This window comes from Harpia harpyja, chromosome 14 (assembly GCF_026419915.1).
Source record: "Harpia harpyja isolate bHarHar1 chromosome 14, bHarHar1 primary haplotype, whole genome shotgun sequence".
In the NCBI taxonomy this organism is placed as follows: domain Eukaryota; kingdom Metazoa; phylum Chordata; class Aves; order Accipitriformes; family Accipitridae; genus Harpia; species Harpia harpyja.
The window spans coordinates 18,117,762-18,143,564 of NC_068953.1; the positions used below are offsets into that span (position 1 = coordinate 18,117,762).

Genomic DNA, 25,803 nt, shown 5'->3' on the forward strand with positions numbered 1-25,803 from the left:
CAGTGCATCAGGGGGGTCAGCAAGCACCCAGTTTTGCTGATTTGGATCATGCTGCTTAGGAGTCTCTGCCCAAGAGAGACTCAGCAGACCTTGAATAAACAAACAGCAACATCAGTGCTATTTTTAAAAAGGATCTAACCTTCTGTTGTCCTCATCATTGATTTGTGATTAGAAAAAAAAAGAAGAGTAGAATTTGATAGGCGACCTCTGACATGAAAGAGTACAGCAGTTACACAGCCAGAAAAAGAAAAGAGGGGGGAAAAAAGAAAGGAGAATGTTTTAGATACCTGTGATACATCATATACACATATATGACTGATAAAGTATAAGAAACCATGTGTTTCTTATTCCAATTGTCCTCTGCACCCCTTCTCTCAGAAAAAAGGATAGTAATGAAGTTTTATTACACATAAAATTAGCTTCAGTAAGTGCTACCATTAACTAGATAATAAAAAGAGTTGCCTGAATGTTGCAAAAGAATTGTTTTTTAAAATGTCAGTTAATTGCTAAATGGCTCCAGCTCCCATCCAGCTACTTTATCTTTGCAATAATGAAGACTTCAGCCAGTGAGTGAAAGGTTTTATGCCACTCTTTTTTGTTCCCTGCAGGGAAGTGCAAAAGACAGAGCCTCTTACACACTGCAGCAACTTTTTATATTGGAGCATCCAGTCTGTCCCTGGCCCTGATAGTGTCCCTAGGACAGACTGACAGACCAACTAACCAACCTCCTGGGGTTGTTCACCAGGACTCTGCCAGGCCCTGGCTCAGCCCTGGTGTCGCCTGGACTTTCCAGAAGGAATGTTGCCAAAAAAATTATCACAAACATGCTTTGAAGCATAACTGAACATCAAAAGGGGTCTTCCTTGGATTCATGGGGAAAGCACTATAAACCCTGAGTTATGGTTTAAACCCATTTCAGCTAACATGTACTTCTCTGAAATCAGAGATGAACCATTAATGAACAAACAGAGAAGAGAGAAGTGGGACAAAGGGGCAGGCGGAGGTGAGGGGAAGATTCACACCAACAGGAGCAAAGCTTGCATTTTGAATCCTCTTTCAAGCATGTTTATTACTCCTTCGGACCTGACACCGTGATACTGTTTACAGTACAGAACTGCTGCCTGAAAAGCAGCTGGTCATATTAAGTCAGAACGTTAACAGATTGTAACATTTCATTACCATTGTGCCATTTGTGTGAAAACTGAGTCTGTGTTGTTGTTGGGGACGGTCTGCATTAGGCTGGCATCCCATTCCTGCAGGCCCCTGAGACCTGACTCTGCTTAGCTTTGGCTAGCTCCAGCTCTGTGGTCGCTTTTATGTCTGTTCTCCTTGCTCACAATGTCTACTTATTTAAACGTAGTTCAACAAAGCTTTTAAGCATGTGCTTAAAATTAATCGCATGCTTTGCTGAATAGAAATGGTTTTAAGCACGTTTAAATTTAAGCATATGGGTATGTGTCTGGCTGGAATAAGTGCTGTCATTATGAGCAACTTTTGAAAAGCCTATCAATTGTGTGTGTAATGCCTGAGCATCCCCATGCACAGCACTCTGATTTGGGAGCAAAGGATCCTAGGGACCTAGACGGTAGGCTTTCTGGCTTTATTCACAGCCTAAATCATCATCAATAATAGAGAATTGTATCGCTGTGTCTTACATGTTCATTTATCCTTCAAGATTTCTGTTTAGTTTAGTTTATTGTATAGATTAGTACAAAGCAAGTTTTGCTTTGCTTTTATATAACGATGCTGTCTTAGCATGCAAGCTCTCCATGTACCGTATAAGAAAAACACTACTTTCCATCAAATCCTGTCACCTTTGTCCTGTTCTTGGATGAAATGCCTCTTGACTCAGATGTCAAGATTAGTTCCTGGTTTATTAAAAACCGATAGGAACACATATCAAATAGGTTGATTTTTTTCCAGCAAAAATGCCACCTCTGGACTGTGGCTAGACTCCGCATGAAGTTTTAATAGGGAGCTCAGGGAATTAATTAGGTATGTAGAAATTGTCAACAGTAATGAGGACTCATGTCCATCACTAAAAATGTAACCTATGGTTGAAGAAGACATACTGCCTGGGGATACATCCAACATTTGATTTTTTTTTTTTTTTTTTAAATGTGAGATCCCATTGACTTCAGTGGGAATTCATTTATGGAATGATAGTGGAATATGGCACCCTGGTCGTTGTTCCTTAAGAGGCTTTAGCCGCCCTACAAGACAAGGTAGATGGTCAGAAGGTTTTACGTGATGTGGTTCTGAGGTGAATTTATAAGTGATGTAGAAAAGCCAGCTATGAATTAAGTGGGTCATCCGAAGTGCATGCAAATAAACCCTTCACCCTATGCTGCCAAACTGTCTATTTTAGATAGATTTACAGAAAAAATATTTCATGTAAGTTTTGCAGAGTTTCAATCCGTATTCTTGAGACAATTTTCCATATCCTGGCACATGTAAATGTAAATTTTATTTAGGTATGCTGGCGGTCCTTCTGAATAGAGATCAGAGGAATCTTAAATGTCTTAAAGCAAACCAAGCTCTCCAGATATTGTTGTGCTTTTAAATATGCAAAATATCATGACAGTTATGTCTTTTAGCTAGGAGTTTACTAAGTCTCTGAGCTGATCTGTTGTTTAGGCCATTGATAATCCAAGAGTTTCTCTTCCCGCAACGCAGGCAGTTCACAGTTCTAATTCTCCGTGCATATAGAAACCCTGTAGCTGTTCAAAGGTCAATTTTTCCCCTAGGTGTAGTTTTGAAGAGAGGGAGGCAGAGAATTCTGTAGTCTGGCTGGTAGGCAAAGGTAGTTTTGTGGGATGACCTCAGAAATACCAGCAGCTCTAAACTCAAAACTTTCGTTCTGTAGTGGGCAGGTGGGGTAGTGGGCAGGCCACCACTGAGGTGGATGGAGTTGGATTTTATTTTTTTTAATTTATGGTATGGATTTGCATTTCTTCTCTTTCCCAGAGTGTGTATGTGTGCTAGTTACATGGTAAGAGGTGCTGGTATTGACATTGTTAAAACCAGAGTTAAAAATAATTCATTGCAAATGATTATTTATTACCTATAAATAAAAATACAGACACTATACTCCTTCCCGGGAACAAGTTTGATACTATGATGAAATACTATTTATGAGTAAAGCAAGTTGCTATTACGATACTCTAGTAATGAAGGGAGAATTCTGTGGGTTCATTGCTTCTTTGTTAAATGCTAAACCCAGTAAAGAGATTTGGAAGATACCTGGTATGGATAACTAGGAGAGAGTGAAAAAAAAAAAGGGAGGGGGGAAGAGAGAATGGTAGAATGGTATAGATGAGAACACACACAGGCAATTCCCTCTGGTTTATATCCTGATCGCACAATCAGTGTTACTCTGGAGTAACTCCTTGAAGTTAATAGTTTATAGACAAAACAAAATTGGTCTGGAGAGAAAAGAAAGTATTACAAATTTGTAAAAGTGGAAGAGGAATTTTACCTCACCTGGAGACATTATCAAAGGATAACTGGGGGTGAAATTCTCAAAAGTCTTAAATTGCACTTTGAAAATTGATGTAGAGTCTGTCTATCTCTACACATGATCACAGTACAAGTACACATAAACAAACCAGAATTGACCTACTACATTAAGATGTTGTTAGTAAGGCAGATGAAACAGTAAGAAGCTTTCTGCAAGTTGCTCCTTGAGTGGCCCGGCAGCCAATGTTGTGTTTGTTGATGCCCCGTGCATACTGCCAGCAATACCAGAACTACCTAATTTAGACCAGCATAGATATATATCTAGTGAGTTGCAGCATGAACATTTTAGACACTTAAAGCCAGTGATACTTCAGCTTTTAAGCTTTCTATCACTTCTGAAAATAAGATTTAGGTTCCTGATATGAAGAGCTTTTGAAGATTTTCTTCTGCAACTAATTTTTATTATAGAAATGAAGCAACTAAGCAATTTCTGTTTCCCTGGGTTATATGGATCTTCCCTTTGACTGCTGTGGCCAGTTTAAAAAGTGACAGTCACTGTCTTGGGTTTGTGTGGCAGGGTTTTGGTAGCGGGGGGGGGGGGGGTGTTGCAGGGGTGGCTTCTGTGAGAAGCTGCTGGAAGCTTCCCTGTGTCTGACAGAGCCAGTACCAGCTGGCTCTAAGACAGACCTGCCGCCAGCCAAGGCCGAGCCCATCAGCGACAGTGGTAGTGCCTCTGGGATAACAGGTTTAAGAAGGGAAAAAAAAGTTGCTGGGACAGACAGAAATGGCAGCTGGAGAGAGGAGTGAGAACATGTAAGAGAAACAACCCTGCAGACCCCAAGGTCAGTGAAAAAGGAGGGGGAGGAGATGCTCCAGGCGCCAGAGCAGAGATTCCCCTGCAGCCCGTGGGGAAGACCATGGTGAGGCAGGCTGATCCCCTGCAGCCCATGGAGGTCCACAGTGGAGCAGATATCCACCTGCAGCCCGGGGAGGACCCCACGCTGGAGCAGGTGGGTGCCCGAAGGAGGCTGTGACCCCGTGGGAAGCCCGCGCTGGAGCAGGCTCCTGGCAGGACCTGCAGATCTGTGGAGAGAGGAGCCCACACTGGAGCAGGTTTTCTGGCAGGACTTGTGACCCTGCGGGGGACCCACGCTGGAGCAGTCTGTGCCTGAAGGACTGCACCCTGTGGAAGGGACCCACGCTGGGGCAGTTTGTGAAGAACTGCAGCCCATGGGAAGGACTCATGTTGGAGAAGTTCACGGAAAACTGTCTCCCATGGAAGGGACCCCACGCTGGAGCAGGGGAAGAGTGAGGAGTCCTGCCCCTGAAGAGGATGAAGCAGCAGAGATAACGTGTGATGAACTGATCATAACCCCCATTCCCCATCCCCCTGCGCTGCTGGCAGGGAGGAGGTAGAGAAAATCAGGAGTGGAGTTACATCTGGGAAGAAGGGAGGTATGGGGGGAAGGTGTTTCTTAAGATTTGGTTTTATTTCTCATTATCCTACTCTGATTTGATTGGTAATAAATTAAACTAATTTCCTCAAGTCAAGTCTGTTTTGCCCGTGATGGTAACTGGTGAAAGATGTCTCCGTGTCCTTATCTCGACCCACGAGCCTTTCATTATATTTTCTCTCCCCTGTCCAGTTGAGGGGAGTGATAGAGTGGTTTTGGTGGGCACCTGGCATCCAGCCAGGGCCCACCCACCACAGTCACTTTTTAGGCAGCACATTTGAATTCACTATTTGCCAAGCTATCTTCATAGTGTAGTCTCCAGAATGATTGGTGATTGCAGGATGTTGTTTTCTAAAGAAATTGGAAATACTTGGAAATGAACTCCTAAAATACTACCAGGAACATTTTTAACTCTTTTGAAAAGTGTTTAGAAGTATCAGCTGTTTGAGGAGGTGAACACTGTGCATATTAAAATGATGCCTTTTCAAAGCTCTGAAGCTGTTGCTAAAATGTTACAATAAAAAAGTCATTCCATCCAGAACACATTATCAGTTAATGCAAACACAGGATTTTTAAAAAGCTATTACATTCTTTGGTGCTCAGAGCAAGGAAACAATAAAGTGAATACAATCTCATCAGCTCATACTTGTGACCTCGTGTGGAGCGCTGGTACTTCACAGGACTCACTGTAAAGCTACCAATAACCTGCTGTATGACTCAGTGTTTTCTGTTCAGACACAAGCCTCTCTTGAAAACAGTGTCAGCTCAGGACTTCAGTGGGACTGTGACTCTAATTAGGGGACAATACGCAGGAAGAGCTCCAGAAGTTTTAAATGGGGTCAAGAAAACCTTTTGATCAACTAATAGAGGCATCTTAGGATGGAAGTCATGAATGTTAAAAACCCATTTCAAAGCAGCATTGGAATAGAATAAGTAACACTTCAAGCACCTGAGATCAAATAAGCAATTGTTCTGCAGAAATTCTTGATCAAAGTGACAGTAGTTACCTGACTGGTGAATCAACAGACTGCAAGAGGGTGAAATCAGAATCCAAAATTCAGATATATCTCAACTTAAAGCACAATACTGTATAGACATGGGTAGCTGCACTGTGCAATAGCTGAGGATACATCCCTACCTTCAGCACTATAGGAAACAACATAAGGATTTTCCTACTTGAGTTCCAGATGCAGGGAGAAAAAAGGATGTTACCAAGGGGAAAATGCAATATGCTGACCATCTGGTGAGGCACTTGCAGGCAGGGTGTGATCTCAGCTACAGGAATGGATCACCCACATCTTTCTTATCCAGACTGCCAAGCAGCAGTTGAGATGCAGAAAAGATTTGGCTATTAAGAGGTGCAATGAAATACCATCGTACTTGAGAAAATTAACATAACTAAGTGCAGGCTTCAGCTCTCGACTTTTTGTATGTTTTCCACTTGGATTATATAACATAATGTAGCAATAAATAAGGTAGTATTACACTTGACAGTATGTTTAACTTTAGCATGAGTGATGTCACATACTAATTATCATGAACAAATGACCTATCATTTAAAAAACATTATTTCAGAAACAGACAAGTTTAACCCTGTTCTAAGTGAAAAGTATTATCAACAGTTTAAATTACAGAATTATTACACTGGGCAATTATTAGAATATATGAAATACATCTCTAGTTTAATGACAGGGTTCTAAAGAACTACTTGGATGCTTTCTTTCTGATTTCTTAGTTTTTCTTTTCTGATACGCTGCTTACAACATGCCTTGACTTTTAAGAGTTTACAGTTAATGCCTTCTCTGTCTATCAATATACTGGCAAATCTGCAAGTAACTGTATGTCTTCCAAACCAGTGAGTGGTGTTGCCCCTACTGATGAAAGAGTTCTCTGTAATAAATTTATTAGCTTTAAACATTGGCACTTTTTTCCATGCCACATTTGATTAGGCCTTGTTTTGTCACCTTTTTGATCTCTACTATGTAAAGCATGGGGTTTTTCTGTGGCTGACCAATACTTACATCTCAGACTTCCATTTCTGAGTTTACAGAAGGTGATTGATCAAAATGTATTAAATCTCATACAGACATGTATATAAGTGGCATGTTGTCGTTTTGTACATTTCTTTGCTTGCTCCTCTTGAGTGACTCTTTGAAAGTCTGTTTTAGGAGACCTGCTCAAGATACTCAGGCATGGTACAGCAACTGTCAAGCAGGTCTGTGGTGATGAGGCAGGTCCAGAGTCAGGCCAGGATATCGGTCCATGGGCTGGGGATGAACAGGGTTCATGGCCAGGCAGAGGCCTGGCTGGGACAGAGCTGGAGGCAAACACGTGTACAGCATAACTTGGCAGGGACTGAAGGCCCAGGGCTGAGCTGAAATGGAGCCTCTGGGTCCTTGGGCAGGGACTGTGAGTGGCAGTCCCAGGGCAGGCTTGGCAGGGCCATCAAGGCCCGTCAGTGCACCTAGGACCCTGACAGTATAGTCCATCATAGAGAGCAGTACTTCAGTGGTATGTGCCAGACGATTCTCTCCAGTCATGGGCTTCCACGTAGTCCAGGAACAGCTTTTGAAGTCACTTTCAGTTGTGAATAACCACAGCCTCTTTCTTCAGAGGATTTGGTGTCTCATGTCATGTATGTATCATTGTTTCAGTTTGACCACAATTTCACTTTTGGTTACCAAATGTAACTTCCTTTCCAAGTTAGCTTCTTAACCATCCCATGCCAATATTCTTCGGTAACCTTCCTCGGAGTGATGGGCCAAATTTGGAACACATCATGAATGCCAGATTCTCTGCTTTGACTGTGCAATGCAGAGGTTACCTTAGTGTTCAGCCCTTTATATTTTGAAAGTTGTGTAACAAACTCATGTTTAGAGACTATCATTCCTTGTTTCTCTTCTTCGAATCAGGTACAGCATACACGTTTTTGATACATTATTAGATATATTCACCAGGTAGTCAGGTTGAACAGTGTTCATCCTGAAGGCTCAAAAAACAGTATATTGCATATGCAGTTTCGACTTATTATGCAAGTCGTCTTCTGCAAGCAGAAGTGAAGAGTGGGAGAGGTGGAGATACAATCCCATGTGTTGACAGAGTGATTACTTCAGGAATTCATTTATGTTTTCTAAAAAACTTTATGCAGATTTGTCCAGGTCATTTGGATTTCTGCCTCTCAACTGTACACATGCTGAGGATTATGAAACCCCACTGAGTTCTCATCTTCTGAATTCTTTTTATCTTGTTTTCACTTTGGACTGCATCATACTGAAATTTAGTGGGAATATGTTATATCCCTAACTGCAAAGTTATCATAATGCATTTAACATCACCTGTATATCAATTACATTTCTACAATAAAGAACACATGGGTTAAAGAGTCTGGAACAGCGCATATAAAGAAATCAAGAATTTAGTTAGATTTTATAACCATAGGCTTATAGTCAGTGAGAAATAAAAATGCATGCAGACTTGGTTTTTCTTCTCTTTCCTTCCTTGGGCAGCTGCCCAAATGTTGCATCTCTGAGTTATAAGAGGGAGTTTGATTTGGCTTCTGTACAGATTCCACATTCACTGAACTGCTTTCTTCATTTAGTTAACGGTCTTTCTGAGCAACACTGGGTTGCATTCATCTTTATTATGCAGTAATGGGAATCACTGCATGGGAAGCCTTGATTTTGAGTTTTGCATAAAATTGCAGCTTGCAGATGCTCTAATCCTACAAGCTATTAGTACAATAAACTTCTAATTGACGTATAGGTATAAGTCTTCCACATCACCTAACTGAAAGCCAAGAGTTATGAAATGTAATAAACTGCCTGTGTCCCTGGAGCTGTGATCTCCCTTCTTTTAGGAGAACAAAATGTCCATCACTACTCCTGACAATTATTAGAATAATTGTTAATGTTCTATGAGAAGTAATTCAACATCAGGGCAATTTCTGAGACACAGTAGGCAAATTTAAAACATTTTATTGTGCTAATATTACAGTTACAAGTGATATTTTAAAGCAATTTACCATGATAATGTCAATGCAGTACTAAGACAAGTAGTTCCTTTTAATGCTGTTCACAGAAAAGCTGGTATCCACATAGATGTAGAAAAGCTTCTGAAAGACTGGTTTAATAAAATTAAAAAGCAAAATCAGTATGATACAGTATAGTTGTAAAGAAAAAAATGCTGGATGAATTTCTAGAAGTATATGTAAATGCCTTGTACGAAGCAGTGTTGAGTTAACATATTGCAGCCAATACATGCCATTGACTACATAACGGTGTGCAGTATAATTTATGTCTTTTTCTTTCTAAGAAAAATAGAAACTCTGTAAACTTATGCAAAAATATTTAACTATTACCTCCAAGGCACTATTTCACCACATTTCTAGAATATTAAGACTAAGTAACCATGTATGTAATAAAGAAATGCTGTTTTTCCTTAGTAGTATGCAAGGGAAGTACCATCTTTCTAGAGACGTATATTTGATGAACTACAGCAATGATTATTTGATTGATTTAACTATCAAAGAGGTTATAATAATCATAAAACAATTCAAAACATCATTAACTAGCAGAGCATTTGAAATAATATAGGACATTGATTCATGGTCGTGTTTGGATTTATTTTTATGTACTGTTGTGGTCCTTAAATATGTAGAGCTAGTTTACACATAATTATGGACACTTATGTAGTACTGTTTTCTAAGAGAGATTCTTGATCATAACTAGTTTGTAACCAAGCAGAAAACAAAAACAGCATCCTATGTCCCTAAAACAAACAAAGAAAGAAAGAAACAAAATCTCCAGAAGGAGTTAGAAAAATGCAGAAGTTTAAAGGAGAGCTCAGCATGGGGTAAGAGTGGAAACTACCTCCCAGCCATTATTATGGAATGGCTGTCTTAACAGTACATATTGGGCAATTAGTTACCTCAAATTTGGTTTGGAAAGCTTTGGAAAAGAAATGGTTCAGCAACATTTTTCTTTGTTATGGTTTTTTTATGCGTCTTCACCTATGGATGTCTTTAGTTATGCATACGCATGCCTTAATGCAACTACATCTTTTGTTGTAGACAAGTATTAGTGATATTTGTGAATGTTGTGTGTGCCTAGGGTAGATGCTGACTTTTGAGACGCTTATATGTGAGGCTACCATGGGATTAAAAAAATGTAATTTGTAAGTACATTCATTTGATTAGTGAAACTTCTGAGTTTTCATTGCAGTGTCTTATAAAGTCTGTATGTCTTTGCATAGGAACACTGACATTTTTGAGGATCATTAGCATAAATAAAGACTTTGTTAATGATGGCTTCCCCATTTTCTCCTTCCTTCTGATACTGTGCACATCCTTTACATCCTATGGGGAAAAGTGATCTCTTGCAGAGAATTTAGAAGCAACAGAAGAGGACTGGGAAGCTCCTCTTCCCCTTCTGAACACCACCAGAGACCAGGTGGCCATAATGTGGGTATTGGATGTTTCATTCAGATTTTCTACAGTTCCTCTTTTTTGCTGCAACAAAGGATTTCCTTTAACTAGGACACACATTAACGATCAGATACTTTTATCCTTTCTTGCCAGAGCCCAAAGTCTTTTCTCCTATCCATAATATTCTTTGCCTGTTTCTGCTTGATAATCAATGTAGGCAGTTTTATTAGTTACGGTACCTAATTTAACATCAAAAGAATCAGACCACCTTTCTGGTGTGTGAGTGACTGGAAGACCTGATTCAGGGAAGACATAAGGCGTGTTAAGTGTTTCATAGGAATCAGGTGTTCTGTCTGCCAGCATTGCTGACTTAAATGCAGGAAGAGCTAAGGGAGACCATGGTGGGTACAAAAGCAGCAGTAAAGACTTTTTTGTGCTAGATCCCAAAAGTGTGCCTGTGAAATTTCCTCAGGCAGCTCTCCATCACTGCTTGTATTAAACCTTTTAAGTCAACACGTAATCTGGTAAATCTTATTCATCCAGATAGATGCATTTGAATGAGAACTCATCCTGTGAGTAAAGGCTGGCCAGTAGAACGATAACAGTTCTTATTTGTCATTTTCCATTATTGTAACCATATTACAGAGGATAATGAAGTGCAAGTTACGGCAATTAGTTGGTGGCAGCACAAATGATAAGCACAGCTCTATTACTTTCATATACTGTGGTGTGCAATGCAGCCTATTGATTTAACAGCAGCTTCTCTTTTTTCCCTTTCACTCTCTAGTAAAAAACAACACTGAGATTTATGTGAGCAGTACTGTTTTGGAATACAGATCAGGCTGCAGAAACACTGGTGTGAATCTTTGGATGCTCGCTATTTAAAAAAGACCAGCCTAGGTTAATTCATAAAGTGCTTTACAAAATAGGATAAATGCCGTGTGTTCCACAGTAGGGCTCCTTGGCTTTTTTCCTCACTCCTGACTGCCTATTAATCTGCCTTTTAACTGTGCCTGCATGTAGCCACACATGGTTGGAGCCACCAGCAATGTATCTCTCTCCAGGCCTCTCCGAACTGGGTCACCCTTCTGCTATTGGTTAGAGTTAAATTATTCCCTTTGAGATAACCAAGACACTCCATGGTGCTATCTATTGTCATGTTCTGGCACTGAGATTTTATAACAGATTATGGGCAATCTGTCATTTCAGGCTGTTCAAGGATATATGAAAAATTAGACACATGTTGCTCTCTCACACTGAGAAATTTGAACAAAGACAAAAAACCCCATGTTTTTCCCCATTTATTATTCCATTATTATTGTCTATTAAAATGTAGTAAATAAAGCATGAAGTGCAACTTGAATAAAGAACTCTGATGATGTACGGCATTTGTCATTATCAAAATGTTCGTATGGATTTCAATGGAGAATAATTTCAGCTGTCTTGAGTTGGCTTTGATACGCAGCAGCTTCCACAGACCACTTGAAGGCTCAAGCCCCATCCTGAAAGTGGCCTTTAGTTGCACCTAAGAACACACTTCACCAGTTTTTACTTTAGGATTGAGGCCAAACGACTATGGGATGATAATGCATTTAGATTAGTTTGTAATTGATGTCTCCTGGTACAATTTTAAACATTTGCTTCCTCTTTTCACTGGATCATGAGAACCCAGAAAAATTTTATTGTTGATTTCATGGGGGTTTTAAGTTCAGTCTAAATCATGGCATTTGTATAGAATCAGGCCACTAACATTGTAGGAATACTCATAGACTTCAAGAAGTTTTGAATTTTATCCAGGTAAATCTCTCATATCTGAGTGCACATATGTACACCTGAATATTTCAATTCTGACTAAACAGTATACATTCATTGTATATTAATAAGGTGTACACATATTTTATATTTCATCTGTATGTTTTACATATTTTATACATGTATATGTAATATACATTTTTATAACCTGTATATTTATGTTTCTTTATATATACATGTACGAGCCTGTGTGCATATAGATTTGTGTTTGTTGTACTCATGGCTGTCCATCTTTAGTTATCTATGGTTATGAAAGTATATGTATGTGTGGAAAGATGGATAGATATTATCTTCCTACTTACACACTTCCCCTTTGAGGCATTTCCTGAATCAGAAGCCATTGGTGCCATTCGGGAGCTACTTTTGCTTTTGCCGGGATCACTCCTTTTCCTTCTCTTTCTCTTTTGAAAAGACTTTTAATCTCTGTTAATGTCTGGACCTCTTTTCACAAACATGAATGTGCAAGCTGCCCTCTGGCTCACAATCCATGGTTCCAGGTGCTGTCTGGACCTCCTTTTCTCCAGTGCAATCGCAGACTTTTCACTCTGGCATAGTACTTCTCTCTTGGCCAAGTGCCCTCAAAAATGCTATATCACCCTCACTCTCCTTTTCCTATTGCCTATTCTTGACAACGATGGCTGTCCCCTTCTTGAAATCAGTTTTGGTCTCCTTCCCTTCTCCACCTACACATAATCTCATTTGTGCATGTGTTTGCCTACACATAATCTCATTTCAAGAAAAAAATTCAACTACTATGTCTGTCTGGACAGCTCACATTATTTGTGTTTCAGAATAGAAGTATTTGCACCCTCCTCTCCTCTCTCGCTGTGCCCTGTCTACTGCCTCCTTCGTGAATTGTGAGGGACAAACCACCATCGTTCTGTTTGTCACCCAAGCACACAACATGGTTTTCTTTGCATTGCTCTTCTATATGTTCACATTCAGGCTATGTCAAAGGGTTTTAAGATTCTTTCTGCACAAATCTCCCAGATGTACATCCTTTCCCCTCTATTGCTGAATTATGTAATTTAGTGAATTGCAGGCTCAGAATTTAGCAGGGTATGGCTTTTATTGTGCTTGTCTCTGATAAATAGACATCGTCTGCCAGTGAACATGTTTAATATTTTCACCTAATATTATATGTTAAAAAGAGAATTGTGTTGGAAGTTTAGTTCTGAAAAACAAGCAGTGAGATGATAAACACCGTGAAAAACAGCTCCAGTCACTGCAATGCTTAATGTTTTCTAGTCCTGATTTTGCATCAGTTTCCAATTACCACTACAAAGACAGAACACCAATGTTGACACAATTAAAAGACATATAAGCAAATTGAGAATTTAATACATATTTCAGAGCTTAGAATAAACAATCCTAATAACCTTTTTACACCATTAAGGAAACCTATTTCTATGTTCTAAAAAAGGACATACTGGCAGTGGCTGAACAAGGACTAGTAAATTATTGTTTCGCATGGGGGCAGGGTTGGTGGAGGGAGTGATTTAGTCTAGGACAAGTAATCCCTACCAGCCCTGTATCTGGTTTAGATTATTTCTCGTGCTGTATGTTGGCCAGTACAGTCACTGTATGAAGCCTCAACTCTTGGTTAAAAACAGAAAGCAACGCCATAAATGGTGCACTCCCATGCCCTCTGGCAAGTTGTAGAAGTAATGATCCAAAAGGGTTTAGGAGTTTTATTGCAGCAGGGAGGCAGCAGGGGTCAAATCTGCACCAGAAGACCTATAACTAAGTCTGTAATTCTTATACGGGCAAAGCTGCAGGGATTTCTGCTTGATTAAGGATTGCATGATTGAGGCCAGTGACATTAACAGGCACAACATACACTCTGCATCTCAAAATGGTGACCTAACATGAAAGAAAAAGCCATGTAGTAGCAAAATCCGAACACTTTCTTGCTGGTAAAAGTGGCTATATGCTTTCCATATACATGCCAAGTCTGTAAATGGAATTTCTTTCTTTTTTTTTTTCTGCTATCAAAAGCAATTTTAGGAACTTTCCTGTTGTATTTAATGTGTGTCTTTTGCCTGTATGGACTCTGAACTTCACCAGTATTGTTTTGGGGCTACATGATCAATAAATGTCAGCTTCTGAAGTGCTTTGCCAGTTTAGGTATCAGAAATGATAACACAAGCTTCAGCTCTCTTTTACTGGTCTTGACAAATTGATTCTTTTTGGTCTACCTTGCATTTCTATCACTTCATCCGTCTGAAGAGAAGTGGATTTCTCACTGTTACCTGCTGTTAGCCAACCTGAATTCCAAAATCCTTTCAAAGGTTTGTTGTTAAATTTGTCTTGTGGTCATGTGCGCAATAAAATGGGAACCAGTGGGACTCTGAATGTGCAAGGACTGGGAAAGCAAGGTTGGGATCTGCGTTACCTTGCTTTAACTGTTCATAGCACCAAGCTGAATTGCACATTTCCTTGGGCTAGTATTTATTAGTGTTCAGCCTTTGAGCAGGCAAAACAGAATCCAACAGTTCACTTATATTTTGAAACCTTTTGTGTTTTGGCAATTAAGAATAGTAAAACAAAGACTGTACATGCACAATGAATGTGCACTTGTTATTACAATTTGTACATGAATATTCATGGTTATGCAGTTAGGTGAGGAATTATATGCTTAAATGGCCACTTGGGCACTTTATGGCCAAATAAAAATGTAACCATTCATATGTACAGGTGCATATATGTTTACTTAAAAAAAACAACAAAGAACTGTTGGATCCCCAGTGCAACAATGTATTCGCTTCCCCAGAAAACAAGAGGGCCAGCTTGTGATGAAGGAAGGATTTTTATCCTTGCTGCAAGAAATCTTAGCAGGATTGTTTTCCCATTACTGTTTTGAGCATCAGCACAAATTCAGGAATGGATTGATCTGAAACTATACTTGTAGTTCCCTAAAATATATCCACAGCTTACTCTACTCTACAGCCAGCTTTTGCTGAGACACAGAAATGCAGCATGCACTGCAACTTGGTTTAGCTTTTTTCCCCAAAAAGTCTGTTAACAAACACTTTCATTGTTCTTAAGGGTTTGTGACACATGAAATGTAGCACTTGCATTTTTTCAGTTAGTTAATGAATTGAGAGTGCATTGCTGTCTACTGAAATCTGTCTCTGAGATTTCCAATTCATTTTTGCTTAATTTCTGTATTCTGGAAGTTTTAAAACTGTCAACAAAGATGTTTTACCAGTCTTCACGTTATGACAGTAATCTGAACCCTAGTTTCATTAAAGGGTGGAAGGGGATGCCAGTTACATTCCTTTTCCTCAGATGCCATGGGAGGAAGTATGGGTAAGCAAAAGCTGCTGCTGAAAGAAAAAAAAGCATGTAAAATACATATCCATAGGAAAAAAATAAAAAGAGCTTTAGTCATCTATGCAGAACATATACAAACCCTAATTAAATCAGGTTTCATTGAAATTAAAATAAATGGCAGAAATTAATGAATGCATTTAGTGATGAACACTAAGCTCCCATTGTGCAAGCAGACTTTACAAGAGGCATTTTAGATAAGACATTTTGTGGGGCAGAAGCTGTCATTGACTGTATGTTTGTACTGCATATAAGGGCAATGGATAGAAGATAGATGTCTACTCTGGCATCTGGATGTATCCCAGCTCTTCTGCTTCTCTGCTGGGTGACCTTTGGCAAGTCACATCTTTCATTGTCTCAGGGTCCCTATCTGCAGAATGGGGATTATTTTGATAATCTCTGAAAGAATTTTGTAGTTTACTCAGGAGCAGCAATATTTAGGAACAAAGCATTATTGTAACAATAATGCGTGATTTGCGTGCCACTTTATTCCCCAGTACAGGGCTTAAACAAAATTTATGTGATATACTGGCTTGTGCTGGATCTCTGCACAGGAGTGAATCTTATCCAAGATCAATATAGTCATTCCCCAGTCCTGTGGTTTTTATGAGTTCCACAACATAAAGAAATCAGGTCCTTTCACAACAAAAGCACTATGCCTCTGCCATAATTGTTAAGCTTGGGAATTGGATAAATGCTAAATTCTGTTTTTCCAGTGTCTTCCACTGCTTCTGTAACTGTTAATGAAATTACAGTCTTGCTAATAACAATATGACATCCTGGCCATGAAAAAGGTATGTGTGAATTGTCAGCAAATACAAGTTCAAGTGAAAAATGTGCAGGCCTTCACTTGTTGTTATCCTGCTGACTTCGATAAGATTATACAGTGTTTTCAAAAATGCACAGGAAGTAGTATTTTTCAAGTTATAATTTTGATTTTCCATAAAATATGTCAATAGCACTCATTTACAAGAATTGCCATAACGTTCTTTCTATGGGGAATTTAATTTGGGGGGGAAAAGCACTTTTGGCAGAAAAATATTGACTTCTTGTTAAAAAAATAAATTCAGTTTTGCAGTCAGAAATTATAATTTTTTCAATAAAAAGTGGCATTTTCAATGGAAAACAAAAGAGGAAAATAATTTTTGTAGTGAAGGTTTGTTGAAATTTCCAGCTGCCTGTGACTGCAGGTTAAGGAAAGGCTGCAAAACCACCCTGGGTGCCTGCCTGCTCTGGAACCCTTGTGTGAACCTGATTCTGTGTGAAACAGCTTCTTCACGCCTGACCTGGAGCCAGTTAGGGCCAAGGCAAAGCTGTCATTGACAGGCCCTAAGTGTGCCCAGTGTGTATGTGTAACGAAGCTGTTGGAAGAGATCGGTTACAGATGCATCCTTTCCCTTCTTTTACCCTCCCATGTCCCCTCCTTCCCTTTCTTTGTTTCGTCTCCTCTCTTTTTCTCCCCATTCCGTGTCAGGAAGGGCCACCTCTGAAGGGCCAGGGGAGCACAGCACCGCACCAGGAGAGACTAGTGGGAACAGCAACTACAACAGTGAGTGGTTTCCAGCAAATCTGATGGCTGATGTAGGGTGCCTTGGGTGGTGGGATCTGAGGGTGCTGGTTCCAACCTTTCCCTGTGCATGGTTTCTCTCTTGAATGGCACATAATCCTTTGGACCCCAAACCTGAGGGATGCTGAGCCAGAAACTCAAGGGAATTGAGTAGTTTCATACAGTGCTTCAGGCTTCCCAGGATTGTGTCATTTGTTATTTTTAACTGGGTTAACTTTTTAAACCCATCCCAACCTGTGTTTTAGGCAACTGGATGGATGCAATTTATAGTGCTATGTCTTTTAATGCTGCACTGTGTGCTGCAGTCCCGTCCGATGCTCAGGCTGTGCTGTTTGACACCTCCAAAACACCACACTGGAGACATGAGATGCATTGCCTTCTGCTTTTCTCTAACATGGTGTCCCTGAGGTAAAAGAGATGTCCTGACCTATTCTGATCACTAAAGACCTTGTGGAACTTTACATTAAACCAGCACTTGGTTGGTATGTCCTGGCCAAATTTCAACTTGGGTAATCACTCAGGGCCCAGAATTGGAAGTTATCACTTTTTTTTCTCACTCCTTATTTAGGCAAAAGCCAAGTAACACCATTTACATTTCCTTGGGCATATCTCTCAGCTTACCTTTCCTAAGGTTTGGTCTGCTGCCTTGATCTACAAGTTAGATAGCTGTGACTCATTTGTTAAAGAATCTCTGTGCTGCTTATGTTTTAGGTTAAATAATACTTTGGCATTGTATTTTGCCCCTTGTAATAAATAACACACACGGTATAAGTGAAAAATGTTATAGTACATTATTTTCAGCAGCCATTGACTCCCCAGCTGCTTTGTGCTGAGGTGGATTAGAAGTTGGTTTGAATCGCCCTGTGGCCAGTTGAGCTAGTGACCCTGCCATGACTGTTTTATGTGCCTTCTTATTCCATTTTGAATGACTGTCAGGAAGGAGCAGTGCACCTCTGTACTGATGGGTTGGTGATGGTGATGTGTATCGTTAACACTCCGAGGACCAAATCAGCTGGCATCAGCTGGCATCAGCTGCCTGTGGTAGCACTGCACCCACTTATACCCAGAATGAATTTGATCTTGCTTCCTTATGCAAAACATCTAATAAGAGCACTAGAATATCTTCTTAGTGCAGTCGGTAAAGATAGTACCTCTAATGTATCGGTATTTTCCCCTTTAATATATTTTGTCATATGTGTGGGTATATTTACAAAGCATGTGTAGATAAATGTCATTGAAAAATATAATTAAAAATCAATTAAGAGACCATTTTAAAAATAAGAGGTTGTAAAAATGGAATTTACAATAATAACCAGACTAAGCATTTGGCATTTACATGTCTGTACCAAACAGTGATTCCCTTGTTAGCTGTGCTTGAGTGACAAGGTACTCTCTTATCTCCTGGATATAAATTCCAATATTCTTGTTATTGCTGGGACAAATAAATACCTGCATAAAGACTTCTTGCACTGCCAACTAACACCAACTGATTAAATTCAGACAGTTGGGTTTTTTGTTCTTATCTGGGCCCAATGCCAAAAATATCCCATTGTATGAAGGGCCAGATTTTGCACTCAGCTTATGCTCAGTTAATGCATAGCAAATACTGTTCTACCGATACAAGTCTAAGCACAGAGGGACATTTTAAAATGTTTTCATTGCCTATATGAAACCTGAACATGTTTAGAAGCAAGCATGAAAGAGGTATTTAGCCTATAACAGGATATGATGGTGAATGCAGTTGCTGTGACTAGACCTCTCTGAGGTCTAAGGACATAGATGCACGAGGTGTGCTTGGACCCTGTGAGATATAGAAGTCCCCATGACACATTTTGACTTCCACAGAAATATAGCCAGAGAGATAACTGGCAATGTCTCCATGAAATCCATTAGGATGTGTATATGTACATTTGTAACTTATGCCTGTATGGTCTGCATCTTTAGCCATGCTTACCTGAACAGGCTTTTAAATGGTAGGAGTTCAAGAACTGTCTTGCTGTGGGATCAAGCATCCCAGATTTATATCCAAACCTTAACTCTTTTTACTTGTTAATATTCATAGTCTGCTTCCTCTTCCCCTTCCATCTTCATCATGAACAGTTGGCAAGTGTTTCTGGGGGTCTTCCTGAGGTACTTGTAAAAGAAGTGCAGATTAAATTTATAAAAAGCATTTTAAAAATCATAAACCCATAGAAAATACTAGGATCAGTGATAATGTCCATCTGTGATGATTCCATGGTTGAAGGGAACGGGGCGGGATTACTCTTTGAAAGCTCTCAGCCTATGCCTGCGTTCATGCCAGTTCTCTTCCTGGGCAATAGTGAGGCGAGGTGGTTGGCTCTTCCCAAGCAGGTTAACTCACTGCCTGCTTTGGAATCTGTCTGGGAGGACGGGGAGGTTCTGATGATAGCAAGCCGTGTGCCTTTTCCTGCGGGAGATGGAAGGTTGGTGGTACTTGCTACAACGGATCATTTCTCTCAGGTTATGCATTAAAGGGAATGTGTGAAACATCACACATCGTCCTATTTGTTTCCTTGCTGATGGGGTTTTTCCCTTGTGTCTGGCTTTGGTTTCCACAATTTAGTGCTCTCTCATTCCTCAATACATATGCAGACCAAAAAGAATCAAAACCCTCTTGAAAATCTGACATTCCAGCCCTTTAGAATGTGGGCGATATGAAGAATCTGTTTCCCCTATTTATGAGTAATCAGAGGCTTTGCATGTGCTACCCTGTGGTCTCATCAGTTTAAGATCCAGAAATCAGCCCCTTTCTTTTAACATTGCTTGCTTCTTTGTCTCTTAAGATTGTAATTAAAATCTTACTATAATACTCAATCTGTGTTTTTCCTATTTTTTAGATCTATGGATATGCTTGAAATAGCATACTTACACGTTTTATGAGTATAGGTTATTTCAAGTATTTTGTTCCTTTTTAAAGATTTCTTCTCTTTTTTTTTGGTCCCACGTTCAGGCAATTTACATAGGTCATTGCCTGTGGCATTCTTGTGACACCACAAGCAGGAAGCATGCTGTTGTGATCCTCACTATACATCTTCTCTCTGAACCATGCGATATGTGCTCAGACTTGGACGGGAGATGGGGTTTTTGAGTTGCCTGTGAACATCTGCTTCAAAATCCCAAGCCAAGAAAGACATGAAGCAAATTAAACTATTTGTTCCTCTTTCTCTCTCTTTAATATCAAAGTAATTTCTTACACGCTATTTAAGCTTCCACTTTTGATCAGGAGGTATTAAAAAGGGATCTAAACAAGCTACATCTTAATCATATTCCTTTATGAAAACAAGATAAGAGTGAGAGTGAGCTGGAGAAAAAAGCAGTAGCTACTTTGCTGCTAATGCACACATCGGTAACCTACGCTATTAATTCTCTGCCTTGCCCTTAGAGCAGAGATGTCTCCCTATCCCTCCTGACAAACCCTGCTGCAGAGCAAGAGGCCTGTGTAACATTGTGCAGCCTGAAATCAGTCTCTGCCTGCGCTGAAGCAGCATGTGAACAATTCCCTATTGCTCTTTGATTTGTGCTTGAGACCTGGAAAAGAGAGAGTTTTGAGGATGACTCAGATATTCCTTCTTCCCTCTGGGCTTTTTTGATACTCCAGCCCAGCAACTAAGTCACTGTTCTGGATGCCTCTATTGCAAGTTCTCGGTCTTTTTCCCCCAGAGTGTCCTCTAATTTTAGAAAATGTCTTTAATAAAAAACAATCAAAAACTTGCATGTTTTCACAAGCCTGAGCAGATTTTGGACAAGACGTTGTTAACTCCAGGAGGAAAAACAATAAATTGTGGTACTAATTGGATTCAATCAATGAAAAATTAAAAGATAGGAATTAAAATGAGGTTTAGTTTTTCACAAGAAATTGGTCATTCTTCACAAACCTGATTTCATTCTTTGATGAGATCACAGATTTAGTTGCTAGTTTAATTAGGGTAGCTGTGCAAATATAATAATTCTTTGTTACATGTTTGAATCAGTTCTGAAGGATATTCTAATTTAAAAATTAGCACTTAGCACTATACAGTTATCAATAACATGCATTAAAAAATTGAATACAAGCTAAATGACAGATCTCAAAAAGCAGCTGTTGATGTGGAATAATCATCAAATGTATTTTTGTTGGGCTTCTGGTATTAGACTCACTCCTATCAATATTTACATTAATGATCTAGAAGTAAATATAAAATCACAGCAGATAAAATTTGTGAATGACAGAAAAACTGGCAAAGTGGCAACTATTGATGAGGACACAGCATTCATACAGAGTGATCTAAACCATCTGACAAATTATTTTAACATTTCTAGAGAGAGGATGAATTTTTTCTCCATATTATCTGCAAGGGGTTGTGCTTCCTTTTGTAGGCAACCTAGGCTCTGAGAACTGAAAGATCTGGGTATAAGGCAGGAGATAACAGGGTTTGCCAAACAAAGGGATCCTGGGAAACGGTAGGTATGTCCTTGGGCCTGGTGATTTTCTGACCCAGAGGTTAACTGGCACAGCCTCGGTCATGTCCATACAGCTCAAGTCTAGCATTCTCTCAAATAAACTGGCTGCATCCAGCCTGCCCACTGGGATTAGTCCCTGGGCTCTGCTAACCCCTGCATGGCACCTAGGCATGGTTTGAAGAAACACTATTTCATGCTGGCCTAACAGTGTAATATTGGTCGAGTACTCTGGGCAGTCACATGCTAATATTGGCCCCATACCCTGGTTGGTTTACCGGTATAGTTATAACTAATGAGGCAGAGTAGTCAGTGTGAGGCATGATGAGAGCAGCATTCAGCACACCTGCTGCCTCCCCGCTGCCAAGTTTCTCATCTGCTGCAGCAGAGGAAAGTTTCTAAGCAAAGAAGTGATGAAGAAAAAATGTGATAACTTTTCTGCTGATGAGGTATCTCTCAGAGGTGAGGGGGCAGCATGAGAGGAGACACATGCTTTAAGACCCCAGAACTGCAGCAGGGAGTCCAACATGATTTTCAGAAAAAAATTGACACCTCATTTCCATGCATCTGAATTCAGTTCAGTGTTTTGGTTTTAACAGAGAGCCAGCTTAGGTCAGTAGAAAGATTTTAATTTATTTAGTGAGGTTTACACTGGGCTTTGCAGCCCTGTGCATCTGCATGCCATAAACCATTCTCTTTCCTTGTGGCTTAAGGACGCTAAGGAACAGAGACTATCATTCTCAAGGGAGACACATAACTATGAGGACTCTGTTATACTTTTTCTCCTTGTGCTAGCTCAAGCTTCATGGATAAGTTAAGAGCTGCTCTTCCTCCTGCTCTCAGGTTGGCCATCTATCACCGATACTAAAAACTCTTGGAACAGAAATATTACAATGGTTTGGGGAAGATCTCGCCATGCCTTTAAAGGGGTGTGAGGTTTAGTGGGCAGCTGTATAAATGGCTTTGGTTTATGGATGTTACACGCTATAAAAAGGCAGCTCACAACCCACAGTCTTAATTAGAGTGCAGTGTACTATTAAGGGGGATGTGGGAGCTTTGTCCATGCCAGACAGAAATCACCCAGTGTAAATCTTATCTAGGATGCAGTTTTGGGGAAAAAATCTCTCTATTTAGATGTCCTATTCCAAAAACACCTGTTTGCAGTAAAATGACAAAAAGAGACAGTCTCACAGCTCATGCCTTTTCAGAATAGTACACTCTGTGAGTCTTTGAGCTCCCACAGGAGGTAAATAATGATTTTTATAATCATTTGTAAAGCCATTACCTTTGTTGTGTAATAGTCAGGAATCAGCCTCGCATCTCTTGCAGCACAAACTTCATAAGTGAGGAATGAAGGAATTTCACGTATCTTCTCATGACTTATACACTGATTTTTGATCCCAGAGTCACATCACTGTAGCTTGCAAGCCAGAGGATCATGACAGCAGTCCAGGCCTCCTCTTTCTTAGGACTTTGTGGGCACCTATTGAATTCACTATGAATCTTCCACTCTCTGTTTAGGGTTTGGCTCTATGTGTGAAGAAGATCGGTAGTTCTCTGTCTTTCCTTCTACTGCGGGAGCCTAAACCAAAATGCCCCTGTATACTGAGGACTGAAATAGCTAAACACCATAAAGAAACCTTTATCAGTGAGCTGATATCCATCTTCTCTTTATATGTACTCTGCAGGTCAATAGTTACCATAACCTCTATGAACCCAGAAACCAACCCACCAGACAGCTTAATCTTTGCATCCCTTGCAACCCACCATTGCCTTTTTGCTTTGGATTGCAGTGGTTCGTCAGTGTCTCCTTCCTCTAACTGGCAGACATTAAGCTGTCATCTAAAAAAACCAGTAGTTACAGGGGAAATCAGCATCTTAGAGTCAGACAAACTCATCCAAATCTTTCCAGCCTCTTTAAGCTCACTCCACTTCTAGTTTTCATGAGCTGCTGTATAACACCTCACTAACACTGTACAAACATCCCAGGAACATGGGAAGAAGAACCTCCTTCAGACCAGGAAAGCTAGGTAGACAGGAGGACCTGCTTAGCTTGTAAGCTACAGCAAGGCTGGAGAGGCTGCAGTTCCACCTTGGCTTGTAATACTGTAAGATTTATTTTGAGATCTTATCAGCAATTCACTGTGGGCTGCTCTCTGCTGAGTGAAATTCATCTATCAGTCTACTTCTATGGCCACATTCCAGCCTGCACTGAGGTGACAGTTCAGTTGTGCTAATGATCAGCCTCACATACGCATTCCCCCCTTGGTCTGATTCTTCTTCTCTTATGATTTAATTGATTGAGCACACTGGCTTCTAGTCAAGAAGCTCTTCTCAGCTTAACTCTCACCTTAAAAAAGTCACTGCTCAAGATCTCTATAATTGAGTTAGTTGCTAAACCCTGTATCCAGGTGATTACTGGTATATAAGAGGGACATATTTTCAGCTGATCAAATCAGGGATTTAAGTAAAATGCCTTTGATCCATGTTTCACAATTTGTTAATGTCTTCTACTTTGGGTATTTTTCCTCTCTTTTTGGTGGCTAAATAAAGCTGGGTTAGGAAGGTCCATGTAGAATTAGGACAGTTAGGGATTTTTTTTATTTGTATCCCTGTTATTGTTTGGGGAAGCTCAATATGGTTCATTAGTATTGCATTTACAATGGAAAGGGACTCAAAAGCCAAACAGTTCAATTATATTCTGAAGCCTGCAATACGATACAAAAATGTGCTGTGCAATGAGTTCCTGTCGTGGTTTAAGACCAACTACTTCTGTTCCCTAGTCAACAGCACTGTTATCTCCTTTATTCCACAGTGCAGTTGTTTCATAATACAAGCTGAAACCAAATGACATGATCTGAGGGTTTCATTCAGTTTCTCATACTTGATTCAGGTTCACTGAGAGGCTCAACAAACAAAAGAAATCTTTGGGACTGACATCCCTGATAGACAGTCTGACCCATCCCATATACTGTGTTGACCTTACTTCCATGAAGGTGTATATTAAGCATATATGTTGAAAACCTCTCACTGCATAAATTGAACTGCAGCTGGTAAAATGGGTGAGAATAACCCAAGTTTCTTTTTCTGCTTTTGCATTTGCTTGGTCCAGTAGTAACATCCAGGATGTGGTAATCTGCATCCGGAATTGCGGAGAATTATGAACTACCCCCTTCCAAACCTGACTGTTCCCCTTCATTATTCCCTGCTTCCCTAAGAGAGAGTGAGAACTTGCAATTGATTTCAATAAAAGAAAGATCATGCTTTATATGCAGAGTAGGCCACTGATTTTCCTGATGCAATGTGGTCTGGTTGCTAGAAATGATGATATATATGAACTGAAAAATTTTTTTTTTCATTTCTCTTTACAAGAGACACCAAAGTAAAATTTGATTTTGCTGGATTTATGGCTTGATCAATCACCCTATTAAGAATAATGATTCCACTCTGTGACCTTGTAAGGCATCAGCTATGAAATTTGATATGATGCTCCAAACATTTTTACAATACTACTCTTAGCTAGTGTATGACAGTCTATTGACTGCAATACTGTCAATGCACAAATGAGATTATAACCACAGAAGGTCTTGATTGCTTTGGTCTTTTATTCAATATACTCCTCTGTTACAAGTAACTTCTTGGCATTTTTTTCAAGGTAGCCTAGACATTTCTTTCCTGACAAATGACGCATTAGGTGATCGTATAGACAGACTCTTTTCTGCAGTTTTTTCTATCTTTAGAAGACTTATCTATAGTAGGACTATTGCATTTGGTGTCTCTACACTGTTTGAGTCTTGTACTCTGTAATAGCCTCTTTGAGCCTTATTGCCTGTTCAGTTTTCCAGAAAGTCTGATATAGCTGTGATGGAGCAAACCAATGCGTTTTTACATTCTGGTGGGGCATTGTTCCATAGCTGGAGAAGAAGAGAAGGATGGCTTTAGTGCCCAACTTCCATTTCATTTAAATGAGCAGAATTGCTTTACTTCCCCCATAGGTATAACAATTATTAAGAATTTATATTGCTATTCATTCTGTATAATAATGAACAGAAACTGGTTTTGCACTCTTAACCTTTGCTGTTAGGTAAAAATAAAGAAGCAGCAACAGTGACTACTATGAGACCATATATATCTATGCCATCATACTTACTGCCACTTTTTATACTTGGGGAGACAATGAGTTTATGCTGTGTCATGCTTGTACTTTCCCACTGCGAAAAATAACTCGCTAATGCATTTTTTACTTTCTTTTGTATGTTTCCAAAATAGATTTATCACTTAAATAAATCCACCCAGCA

The 25,803-nt window shown here is 39.8% G+C and overlaps 1 protein-coding gene across 10 annotated transcripts in view; it reads left to right on the plus strand.

The window, feature by feature from the left end:
• The window catches only part of MEGF11 (multiple EGF like domains 11), a 293,615-nt gene that overhangs the window by 142,995 nt on the left and 124,817 nt on the right, over positions 1–25,803 (plus strand). For 7 of the 10 annotated variants that reach the window (XM_052807167.1, XM_052807164.1, XM_052807170.1 and 4 more), the window contains one exon: positions 16,955–17,029. The exons of the other annotated variants lie outside the window; for them this stretch is intronic. In XM_052807167.1, the coding sequence (XP_052663127.1) occupies positions 16,955–17,029 (75 nt within the window). The remainder of the gene's footprint in view (positions 1–16,954; positions 17,030–25,803) is intronic. 10 annotated transcript variants of the gene reach the window in all.